The following is a 12,701-nucleotide window of genomic DNA, read 5'->3' as shown; positions in this document are numbered from 1 at the left end:
AATGTTTAGAAGCTCTGTGTGGCCTGGCCCTGTTGTCAAAATAATAAAACAAAATCTATTATAGTTATGCTTTAATAAAAGTGGGCCTGTAGAAAACAATTGGTACGTCAATTGTTACATAATCCATTCTAGTGAGCCACATTCAGTCAAATTGGGGGTTTTTGGTGATTGGTTATGCTTTGAGGCTTTGTTTTCAGACTTGCGCTGCTGTCTCTGCAGAGGCTTCATCGCGCTTGAAAACAAGACATTTATCATTGAGCCGGTGACTGGACATGACAACGGTGCCCACTTAATCTACCGAGTGGAAGAACTCCCACTGACCCCAGGAGCCTGCGGCCATGGCTTCAACATGTCCTCTGTTGCCGCTGAAAACCACATCAAAAGCCCCTTTCAATCCTTCCACACAAGGGTGAGATTAGTATTGTGGTTTTTTTTATTTCAAAGCTTGTTTGACAGCCTTTAGATGTAACAGTCTAAAACTATATAGTCATCAATTTGAGCAGATTTTTTGCTGTATTTAATTAACAAATGTTTCAGAAGGGTAAGACTTACATTTACTTGATGAAAGATAAATGGGCATTTGACCAAAGATCAGCAAACTGGCAAGTAGACCAGTTTGGATAAGTTCCCAGAGGGTGTTGCCATGGGCTTGACACATTTTATCTTCGCTTAGAGCCCAAAGTCGAGGGACCGTGCAGGTTTGGCCAAGAACTTGCAAGGAGCAGGTGCAGCATCCATCTGCCACTATTCCCAAGCATTAGAATCTCCATTTGAGTCAGGAAGTGAAACGTACCAACATACAGTACTTAATGACCCCTGAGTAATATCTGGGCATTGCAAATTTTAGAAGAGCATCAGTTCCGCCTTAGCAGACGGGTTATTTGGGCAAAAAGATCAATGAATATGGCTGTATGACCCGGCATGCTTTGTGTAATGTCATGGCATTTCAAAGATATACAATGCAAAAGGGAAACAAGATAAAAGGGCTGGGGGCTTAGTAGTTGCTTTTTGGGAAACTTGCTTATTCACTTTCTTCCCAAGAATAATATTAGACGATTACCTCTCATATTTGAATATTAAATATGAATCTACAGCTGACAGTCAATTGGCTATCTCCAAAAGTAACAACATTGGCATACCATCACATGCAAAGCTCACCAATTAACAGGTTAAATCTTGTTCAGTACAAAAACTGGAGTATAAAGAGTTAGGGTTTATCTTGGCTGTTAATGTAGTTACACAAAAAGTCATAGTACATAAATTGTGTTAATATGCTATTTTCCCGTACTTGAAAAAGTACATAGATATTAAGGAGGAAAAAGTGGACAAAAGTCCTTAAAAACACAATTTACAACAAATGTCAAATTATTTCTAACATGCAGCATTTCTGTTTCTCCTTCAGCATAAAAGGCATGCTCAGAAGACAACCAAGTACGTTGAGCTGATCATTGTTGCAGACAACAGAGAGGTAAAGCAACATTCCCTAATAGAGTGTTTGAACAACAACAAAACTACACACTGAAAGCACAGCAACCCCTTCATGCTATAAGCAGGAGAAAATCAGGGTACGCTGTAGTAACTGTAGAGCAGCTCCCACCGGTGCTGCTGAATTAGGTCAGTGTGCAACAAGCAGTGTGGTCTTGTGGCAGAGGCTCCGTTTTGACAGGAAGTGCTGAACGATTCCCCAGCCGACCAGACGGGAAACCGGAAAAAGCCTTGTGGATACAGAAGAGTCTCCCGTAAGCACTGACGACCTCATTGTGGGGTTTCCTCTTGGCGGCCCTCTGCTAATGCCCCCGACCTGAATGGGAAGAAAGGAAATTAAGAAAAGAAAAAAAAAGATAGCATATCAAGTATGTTGACCGGCTCAGATTTTAAGTCCAGCACCAACGCAGGTGGATACACAGTAGGGTAGAAATAGTAAGTCTGACTATGCTGCAGTTTGGATCAAAAGCTTTGCAGGCTGTCAGATCTGCCAATATACCTGCTCCCTGCGGCCTTGCCATTTGTCTCTCTAACACTAGGAGATTTTTCTAGATCCAGATGGTCACAGCCTGACAAGCTGCCTAACGCTCAGTAAAACGTATTGCCTTTGTGGGTGTCCTGTGTTTTTTCATGTTTTCTAGTTCTGAATATGACTGTAGCTACGGTGTCATTCATGTCCTCATCAGCACATCTACTTCTGAGAGTAATTGCTCCCATTTGATTACAATTTTGTTTTTCCAGTTTCAGAAACAGGGGAGGGACGTGGAGAAGGTTAAACAGAGACTGGCAGAGATAGCCAATTACGTGGACAAGGTAAAACAACCTCTCCCCTTCTGCACCGAAGGGATAAATCACTTTTTTTAAATAGAAATATTACTGGCAGCAGAGATTAATGGGAGGACTGTGTGATATATTAATATCCCACTAAAACAGCTGCTTTCAGTTTGTCCAGAACCTCTTCTAGCTGTGGGTCTATAGCTAACAGTGGGAAGGGAAGCATAGATAGAGACATGAAAAAGATGTGCACTGATCATGTGGAAAACATTAAAAGAGACACTCTCAAACTTTCATTTAAGAGGGACAAGGATGTAAAATAAGAACTGGATACCAGACCCCAAGATGGTGCCTATTCAATCCAAATGCTCGCCTGCCACATGCGCCCAAAAAAGTTTTCTGGTTTCCGGGTTTACTTTCAAGATATGCGGCCTGATATATGCAGACAAGTGTTTCTTTGGCTGGCCCTACCAGCCAGTTCCCGCTCAGCCCATAGACTTTAAATTGTGATGGCGTCACAGATTTTTAAATCTCTTCTTTTGGCCTTAAGGTGAGTTTTATAAAAAATAACCCTTCAATTAATCAAAAATTGATAATAGGAAGCGTGAAAATTGGGCTGCAGGGGTATTTTTTTCTGCAATACTGTCAGAGGCCACTGGGAAAATTGGAAGAAAATCTGAGCAGCGGTGCATATCCAGTTCCTACTATACAGCCTTGACTCAGGGCTGCCATATTAAGAAACCAAAGGATAATGTTTCCCACACATCTTTTTGCAAGTCTTTGATGATTCATGTGACCTAAACTCATTAATGGGACCCCTTTCTACCCACACTGACTCCTTGCTTATCAACAGTTCTACAGGGCCCTGAACATCCGGGTGGCTCTGGTGGGTCTGGAGGTCTGGAGTGACTCTGATAAATGTCCCATCACCCAGGATCCCTTCTCCACCCTGCACGAGTTCCTAGATTGGAGGAAAGTCAAATTGCTGCCGCAGAAGCCTCATGACAATGCTCAGCTAATAAGGTGGATATTTAGCCCAGAAATGTTATTGGTACACACGACAAACAACCCTTAAATGGCCATTAGCTACCATGTCACTTAGACTTTACATTAGTGCTAAGCTGCTAACCATTACCCAGAAGACACCATGGATTTTTACACTGATTTCCTGCCCAGTCGGCCGTGTTTTTCCATTAATTTCGCTGATACTGCATGTTGATTTTCGTAGCAGACTGGAATTAACTAGACTATGTTGTAACCTGGAGTTTTATTTGTTGTTTATCTGGACCCCGATTAGCCATTGCAGCTATTCTTCCATATTAGAATATACAGTACAATCAACAAATGTTTGCACTTACACCACATACAGTAAATATACACCATTACACGATGCAATATCCACTAACCATTTGACAATAAAAAGATAAAAAATGATAATAAATTAATAAGTCAAATACATTAACTTTCCATGCGTTGGTCTTTGGTTGAGGTAGCATTATGAAACCTCTCCTCACCTGTTTGATGACTGTGGATAATTCAAGAATATACAATTTTTAAATGTAGATAATAATATGGTTGTCTTAAAACTATTGTATTTCCAAACATCTGAACCTGGTAGAAAAACTGTTGTAAACCTTCAACAATAAATTCAAATGTGTGGGTGACAAGTTAAAAAACAGCTGGTATAGTCCTTTAGATCTGAGCACTTTCCATCCTACTTCTGTCCTTTGCAGCGGGGTTTACTTCCAGGGCACCACCATTGGCATGGCGCCCATTATGAGCATGTGCACAGCTGAGCAGTCTGGAGGCATTGTCATGGTGAGTATTAAATCTTCTTGCTGCTCCCACCCTCCTCTTCCTCCATGTAGTCAGATTGTATCAGTGTAGACATTGTTCACATTCAGCAGGCAAACATAATCCAGACACAAAAGGTGTTTTCTGTTTGCTGGCAGGAAGTCATGCTTTTAAACATAATAATGTTTGTGCTGGCACTCTTTCAACATTCATGGTCTCATCATTACCACAAAAACATACTATCAGATGGATATGCATCCCCTTCTAAGGTCATTTGAAGTCATCCCATCATTAAATCATGCTCTCCTGTGACATCTCTCAACGACTTGGTTGAGCAAAGAGGTAAATCAAAGGCCACATTGTGTGAACAAAATTACATTTACATTTTTTACTAGATGTGATAAATTGTTTATACCAGCTCTTAAAGAGGCACAATTTGATTTTCTTTTTATGCTCAACTGTGTATCACCCTTGGTACACAAAATTACTGTACATAGTAAATCAGCTGCCTTTCGGGCTCCTCCGCCTGATGTAGCACTTGACACGCATGCCAAATCACAAAGTGGATCTCAGCCCAATGCCATTACACCCAGCCCAGATGTGTATCCCCCATTAATAGATATGTTTTCTGCTATGTGGATGTGGAGAGGCATCTCCAGATGTTTGTCTTCCCCATTACTTACAGTTGGCAGATGGTTTGGCCCGAGATTAAAGGGCCATTTAACCAGTTAGAGGGCGGCCAGATGAGCTGAACCATTTCTCAAACCATACACTACCACGTGTTAATCAGCTTCAAATCCTTTATTTGGTCCACATGTTCTTTCAGTGTAAACACCATAATGTGTCTTAATTTGCCATTAAACTCACATGAGTCTTTATATGTGAATGGTTAGGTTTAAACTGTGACTGTGAACAATATCCCTTTTTTATTTGGCAGTCTGAGGGAATTACTTTTTCTCACATGGTTGGAAAAGATATCAGAGAGACTATATGAGCATTTCTTGTAGCCAACACCATCAAATTCTCACTATCACAACAAAGAAATGACTGTGGCTTCTAAGAGGTTCATCCATTTCTGCTGACTCTGATATAACACTTTTCTGTGAGGTGGCACTCAACTATGAATTGCACACACACATATAGAGACACACTCTGATAAACATGACAGAAGCAGAGGAAAGTTTTCCCATCCTTCTTGTTAAAAGGCGGGTGCATGTCCCCATGATGCTGCTCTGTAATCAGAGTAGAAAATAGCTTGACTTGCCCTCAACTTTGACATATGACCCAATTTTCAAAGGAATCATGTGGTTTTCTCACGTACATTTTTCATGTAGAAAACATTTGAGTACTGCACTAAGATAAACTGAAGCTACGATGGAGAGAGGCAACATATAACCATCATGCCACCAGTTATACAGCATTTATCCATCTTTAGGCTGGATCATGCTTTTCTGGCTTTAGTATACGGGGGCTACTCACATTAACAGACGTTTGAGTATGGATTAAGATAACCGGCTGCTGGCAGTAGCTTCATATGTACTGTACATACATGGGATTGGAAACATTGTTTGGATCTATTTCTCTGCCAGAAAGTGAATAAGCCAAATGTCACAATAATGTCAATGTCACAAAAAAAGTTAAGAATATTGTTCCAAAATCAATGTGGGAATTTAATGCAAAATCACCCGCAAAATGATTTGATGAAAAAATTGAATGTTGAGTGTGTTGAACTGAGTTTCACTTTTACGTATTACACAAACACTTTTAACACCTAATTTTGTGATCTTATAATTACAATTTGCTCAGAATTATGAATTCAAACAGCAGTATGTAGCAGAATAATGATAAACAATGATCATATCATCACAAGACTATTCCAATGGAGGTTGATAGGGTAATGTATTTGTGTCATTCAACTCCATGTTTGTCCCTTTTCCAGTCTCACCTTGGCTTACACTAATACAGAACTACATTGACTTCCTTTCTCAATCACCTTTCAAACTCCCCAGTCTCAAGTCTCTGTCTGCCTCCAAAACCATCTGTATACAAAATTACACCTCTCCCTCGTCATTCTCCCAGTGAAGGGCAGTATTCTCGCTTATCGATGCAGCAGCGAGTCATACAGAGCCAGGTTTATGGAGCCTACTGCAGTTGTGTCTCTCCTAGCAGCGGGTATGATTGGGTCTTCAGGGGTAATGGAATGGCAGATGAATTCTGGCCTCCATGAGGAGAATGAGTAATAGAGGGATGATGAGGTGGCAGATTGGACAGTTACCCAACTGTTTTGGGAGTCTACCGCTTTAAAAATGACTTTTTTGATTTTAGCTTTCTTTTTCTTTTTTTCTTCTCTTTTTTCTTTTACCTTTTTTGTGGGTAACAGTGCACTTCACTATGACTTGGCTAAAAGCTTACTCAAGTAACTACAAGCGCAAAATGAATCAAAATTTTATGGAAATCTCAACATTGCCTACTGCAATTATCAAATCTCAGGAGGCACAGTGACTGTTAACTGCAGTGCGAGTCATAAAACCATTTTAGATTAAATATTGTCGTTCTGCAGAGATGTCCCGGCCAACACATCCTATTCTCCAGACTTAAGAAGACTTCTTTGTTTGGTACAGATCTCCGCAAAAATCCTACCATAATTGATGTCATAGTTTTAATCACCTTTAATATTGTAAATCATATTGCAATTGCTATATTAGTCAAAATGATCATATTCAGCCCTACAAGTTACTTGGATTGAACTTTGATTGACTCTGAACGCAGACTCAAACATATAAGATTACAGATAACCAACATGTTCTCATGTTCCGGTGTGTCCTTTTGTCCCATCGCAGGATCACTCTGAGAACCCTCTGGGGGCAGCGGTGACTTTGGCCCACGAGCTTGGACACAATTTTGGGATGAACCACGACACCCCAGAGCGCGGCTGTGGCTGCAGGATGACGGTGGATCGTGGAGGCTGCATCATGACCCCCTCCACAGGGTGAGATTCTGCTGATCTTATTCATACAAAACAGTTTCCATGTTGAGATTACAAGCCTCACGTTTAAGTAAACAAAAGTGTTTATACTGCTGGACTGGTTGAGGCGGCTGTAGTTTGTAGCAAAATTCTGATGAATGATTTGCTTCAGAACACTGTCATTCCAATATTTACTATATGTTAGTTGTTGTTGTATCAGTATTATACCACTATATATGTTTTCAAATTGATTTTATTTATAATTTAAAAACATTAGCTCAAAGATATGTTAGAATGAGGACTTTTTGGCTGTTTGTCTCTGTTGTGAACGCAGTGATTTCGAGCCGTTTAACAATTACCCTTTAAAAACTTTGTTTCACACAGCTAAGAAATTAAAATGTATGTCAGTGTAACTTTTCTTAATTAATTAGGACTTCTCTTTCATCTGAATAGTCAAAAAAAAGACAGCTCCACAGGTTGGATCATTTTCCTCTGTGCATGATGCTCTGTCGTTGTACGAGTGGAGGCTCAAACCCAGACACACAGAGTTTGGCCTGAGATTAAAGCAGCTGCTCTAGCATTCTGCTCGTGTTGCCTGGGATGCTGAGATAACACTGCTTCTGCAAGTGATGGACTCTGTGACTGTTAGTAAACAGCAAGCAGATAAGGCGAACCCAGAGCACAATACCAGATTTCAAGTCTGGTCCGGTGCCAGTCTGGTTTGACTGATGATGGATCCTGCAAGCCACAGATGAATGTGGCCAGGACAGATTCCACAGCACTGTATGGAAGAGACAAAGACTAAAGGCTGATAGACACGGTTGCTGTTGTTATTCAAATATATGATTGGGTTTTCAAAATACAAATCAAAGAAACTGCTCACACAGACCCACCCACCACACACACAAACCAACCTCAATCCTAGCTTACATCCGTCTCACACATTAATGATCTCAGTGGTGTTAAATCATGCATGTTAATGGGGATAATGGACGATTTGTCCTATGTGGCTGAGCCAAGAGTATTTATGAAGAATGAACTATAGCTAGATCCATGTATGTTATGCATTTTAAATAACTATGGGCTGATATATGTGGATTAAAGACAATGTTAAAAAAGAGAGGAAACAGTTATGGTGGACAAACAGATGACAACTCAATGTATAGAAATGAAAACGGGTAAATATAGTTGTTTGCATTCTATTTTGTGTTACATTAACAAGGATCCTCTGAGGTTTAGAGCACTGAGCAGATACATGACATCAGTGAAAGGTCCCTGTGGATATAACTGCCACTATTTGTGGCAATAGTCATCAAACACTGACATTAAAAGTAGACTTTCACCATCTTCATAAATCAGCAGAGAGACACATTGAAAGAAAACCACAGGTAGCTTGTGAGTTCATCCTTCAGTAATGACAGAAAATCCGGAACATAAAAACACATGAATAATGTAACTTTCTTTGTACCAGAATTGTCCCAGAAAAACTTGAATGACCTTTTACAATACAAGTAGAACAGAGGGAGGGGAGGGACTGTCAGAAAATGTGCTTGTTTTTTTGAAGCCGCTGGCAATTGTGAGCTCATCCCCCTGTACTCATGTTATAAAAGGTTTTTTTCAGAGACATTACAGCACTGTATTTATGCAGTGTAGTATTAACATATGCACTCTGCATACTGACATGAAGAACTTTGCTTTAGCTCATCACCGGCCAAAGATATCTAAATGATGTCATGCAGAGCGTTTAGAAAAATGACTACATGATCTAAACAGATATTTTTTAAAATGGGTCACGTTGTTTTTGACTTCTTTACAGCAGAATAGATTTATGAAGCACAGTCACTTCTTTCAGCACTGTCTCCTATATAATTATGAGATCAGACACATAAATAGTTAAGAGAGGTCATTAGTGACCTTTCACTCGCTAAAACTCGCTACTCCATAATAAATGAGATAAATCCATACACTGCGGTACACGCTGACATTTCACCTGGCAATTTTCTCAGATTCCAAGTATCAATATTTCCATATTTAATTATCAATATTCTAACTGCATTGACCATTGCTCACTGCAGTGTGTATGTTTGTACTAAGTGAAGGTGATTAATGGAGCTTACTGATTTTTGATGGTGTTGATCAGGCAAACAATCTTAGTCAAGACAAATGGCTTTGGATAAAGAAAAAATCCCCCCAAAAAATCCCTTTTAATGGGGGAAATGGAAGAAACTTCTGGAAGCTGTACTGAGGAGAGATTCTTCTCCCTGAAAGGACAAACGGGCAATAGATTAACCAACACAATAACCAACATAATTAAATTACAACATAGACAAACAAAATGACAGAATTATACCTAGAATGTAAACATATATGAAGAATATGGATCCGGGAGGATGTCAAGCAGCTTTCAGTTGTCACCAACTATATGGAACTGAATCCTCGTTGCTGCAATAAAATTTACTGAGGTGAGATGAACACACACACTCGGAAGGTGATATAGTAACAAGATTCTGAGTGAGCCGTTTATTGCACTAACTGTGCAATGTGAAAGCTGTTGCTCATAGTGAAAAAAATGACGATTTATCACCTAACTGCTAACTAATAAAGCAGTTCTCCTCAGCATTTCATTTCATAACATTTAACTGTTAATGTGCCAGTGTTAACCAGCCATTTCACTTTAAACTGTAGTCCTTCAGCAAAATGTTGGACAGTGAATCCATAGATCATTTTTGTGTCTTTCCACTAATTTTTTCGCTCTACAGTTCATAACTTTACCGTTTTGGTTGGCTTCCAAATAGCCCAAAAAAATCAATTGATACTGCTTTAAACTCATAAATCTCACATCTCCTCCCTTTGTTATTACGTTTGATATTAAGGGTAAGATATCACCTGTGTTGTCCAGAGAATGTTGTTGTCTAGATGACATCATTCAAAGTTTGTAATGGTAAAATTTCTTAAAAGATGAAAACTATGACTTTACCCAAGTTGAAGCTCGACCGGCCCAAATTCACAGTTTCCTGTTTACAAAACCAATAATTTTGCAAACCAATCTAGAACTCATTTCCCCCATCACACATCTAGTATTTTTATTTTTATTTTTATTTATATATATATATATATATATATATATATATATATATATATATATTAGCATCTTCCATTGATCCTCAGCAGAGATGCCTTCAGAATGTTAAACACATTGTTGTAAAGGGGTGTAGCTCCTTCGACTGTGTGTTTGGAATATTCCCAGCTTTGACTTGCTAATGGAGGAGAGGACAGGCTGCATCTAAATGACGTGATTATCAGTGACGCTGCCAGCTGCAATCAGGGCCAGGGTGCACAGAGAGAGATCCGCAGAGAGGTGCTTTATGCCTGGATAGACAGGCGGAGCGAGGAAGCGGTGGTTTTATTTGTCTTTTATCTCCCTCAGTGGTAGAGCAGGAAGAGAAACACAAAGAGAGATAGAGGTGAGATTGAGAGACAAACAGGAGCGGGATGACAATGAAGGAATTGTTTGGGTACACATGGACATCCATGACAGGCGTACGAGCCATGATGTCTGGCCACGAGAGACTTCATAACAATGAGTGGAAACTTGAGGGACAGATGCGAGGAACAGAGTTGGACATTTTGAAGTAGGGATTTCTTTTAGAAGTTTGAGCTAAGAGTTGCATCATATGATCGTGGGCAGAGAGCTCAATAGTACTTTCCCGTGTCTGTATTTGTTACTGGGAAGAAAAGTGAAGCCCAGCAGGGATCTGTGGCTGGACTTTGAGGCCAAGACGGGGATTTTTTTTTTTTGTCAACAGAGTATGAAATGACTTGCAAGTCTTGTTATTTTCTTGTCGAAATGACGGATTGCACCAGAGGTGAGAAGGTACAAAATGTCATTATCTGAGGATATTCTGCTGAGGAGAAGGAGGAGAAACTAGTATGCTTGCTGGTGTGTAAACGTTGCAGTAAATTTAGCGTGTGTTTTGCTTTCCTTCCTAATATTTAATCACCAAAGGCTCCTGCCAGTGTTGCAGCCTAACATTTACCTAAAGGTCAGACATGTCTCTCCTGCTTAGCTCGGACTAAATGCATGTCAGTCTGTAGAGCCGCTTAGAGAGCAGAAGAGACAGCCTGATGTTTGTCAGAGAGCCTACAAATAGAAAAGCCTTTCATAGCCCTCATGTGACCAATGCGCTTACTGTTTCCTCCTCGTCTGAAACCACTGGCCTCACGTGCTGAGATAATCAAACTGACAGGAATCATCTGCGCTGCTCATATGGCTTCAGATCCTGTGAAAGCTGCCTGGTCAACAGGACACTTTATCTCTGCATCTCAGTACAGTGTAAGGGCGTGGGCACATTTTTTTTGTAACAGAAAGCCTGCATGACGAACTGGAGGTGTAGTGTTTGCAAGGTGTGGTCATTCTGGAGGCAGGGAGTGTCTCAGAAAGATGCTATTGAGTTGCATTATTGGAAATGAAGGATTCAGTGTGACTGAATCTTGACCCCCAAAAATGTAGGATATCTATATGTTGTTGTTCTGATTTTGATGTTGACACGGTGATGTGAAAACAGGTCTTCATCATTGGGTCTATAGAGATACTGTTAAGTGGAAGAAAGGAACCTGCTCTGCATTTTTATATGTGGCTATAAATAAATTGTTATCAGCTTTGATTGCAGACTAGCTCACTTTGTGCTAACATGAACAAATGGTGTGTTCAAAGGCTGTGAGTTTTTTCTCTTTCTTGTGCATTGTTATGTTGAACTTATTCAATTCATTTTGAGTGGATTCCTGTATACAGGCCTGCTTTCTTAAACATCCCATTCAGAGTTGTCCAAAGTATATTTACTGTCCATTATATGATAATGAAAGACTCCAGTCATCATTATGAATGTATAGGCTGTATAACTACAGTATAAGTATGTACTTGTTTTGTTTATCATGTGTGGACACGATCACACTGGAACACTCATTCCTGCCAGTGTTTTTTTTTTTTCACTATTTAACTGACCCATAAATGGAAATCTTCTTCAATATTCCTTATAGATATGGCGGGTAAAAAGCAGAGCAGATAACGTTGGAGGTTTCCTTCTGTTTCTGTGATTTGTCAGCTACACTAACCGAGTTTATAGCTTGTTGGTGAGATAGCACCAGACATTTTCCTCTGATGGTATCACTGATGTATAAGGCTGTAAGACATTGATGAGATTATGCTTGTTAACAGTGTGTTCATTCACAGCGTGAATGACATATCTGCCTTTCAAACATTAGCAACAGACAGAAAGGAGCTGACTGATCAGGACTTTTGTGCATAGGCAAATTAGTTCCACCCCAGCAAACTACACCTGGAGAGGGTGCAGGGCGTTATGCTAATATTATCTAGGGAAACCTACACTCGTTGCTCTGCTAATTTCCTGAACAGTAGAGCAGCCGTGTGGTCTCAGCTGTGATAATACACACCTTCGTTTATTGCAGACTGAGATCTGATGTTGATTTATGGTGTGTCATTCTCTAGGTTTATTGAAAACTGTGACTCCTTATCCTAGTGGTGTGCAGTTGAACGTGGTTGTTGTCGTTTAGTCTTTTAATTACTTTCGACTGATATATTGCCATTAAATTCAGCATTTCAATCTAGCTGTGATCTCGCTGAAGGTACACAAAGAAACTGCAGGCATACAACAAATATTAAAGG

At 39.9% G+C, this 12,701-nt stretch overlaps 1 protein-coding gene across 1 annotated transcript in view; it reads left to right on the top strand.

Annotated features, from left to right (window-relative positions):
• adam12b (ADAM metallopeptidase domain 12b) overlaps window positions 1-12,701 on the top strand; it is a 73,873-nt gene that overhangs the window by 36,616 nt on the left and 24,556 nt on the right. The window contains exons 6-11 of the mRNA XM_054600225.1: window positions 220-409; window positions 1,403-1,468; window positions 2,227-2,298; window positions 3,113-3,282; window positions 3,993-4,077; window positions 6,894-7,042. Coding sequence (XP_054456200.1) covers window positions 220-409; window positions 1,403-1,468; window positions 2,227-2,298; window positions 3,113-3,282; window positions 3,993-4,077; window positions 6,894-7,042 — 732 coding nt within the window. The remainder of the gene's footprint in view (window positions 1-219; window positions 410-1,402; window positions 1,469-2,226; window positions 2,299-3,112; window positions 3,283-3,992; window positions 4,078-6,893; window positions 7,043-12,701) is intronic.

This window comes from Anoplopoma fimbria, chromosome 6 (assembly GCF_027596085.1).
Source record: "Anoplopoma fimbria isolate UVic2021 breed Golden Eagle Sablefish chromosome 6, Afim_UVic_2022, whole genome shotgun sequence".
NCBI lineage: Eukaryota > Metazoa > Chordata > Actinopteri > Perciformes > Anoplopomatidae > Anoplopoma > Anoplopoma fimbria.
This window is presented reverse-complemented; position numbering and strand designations above follow the sequence as displayed.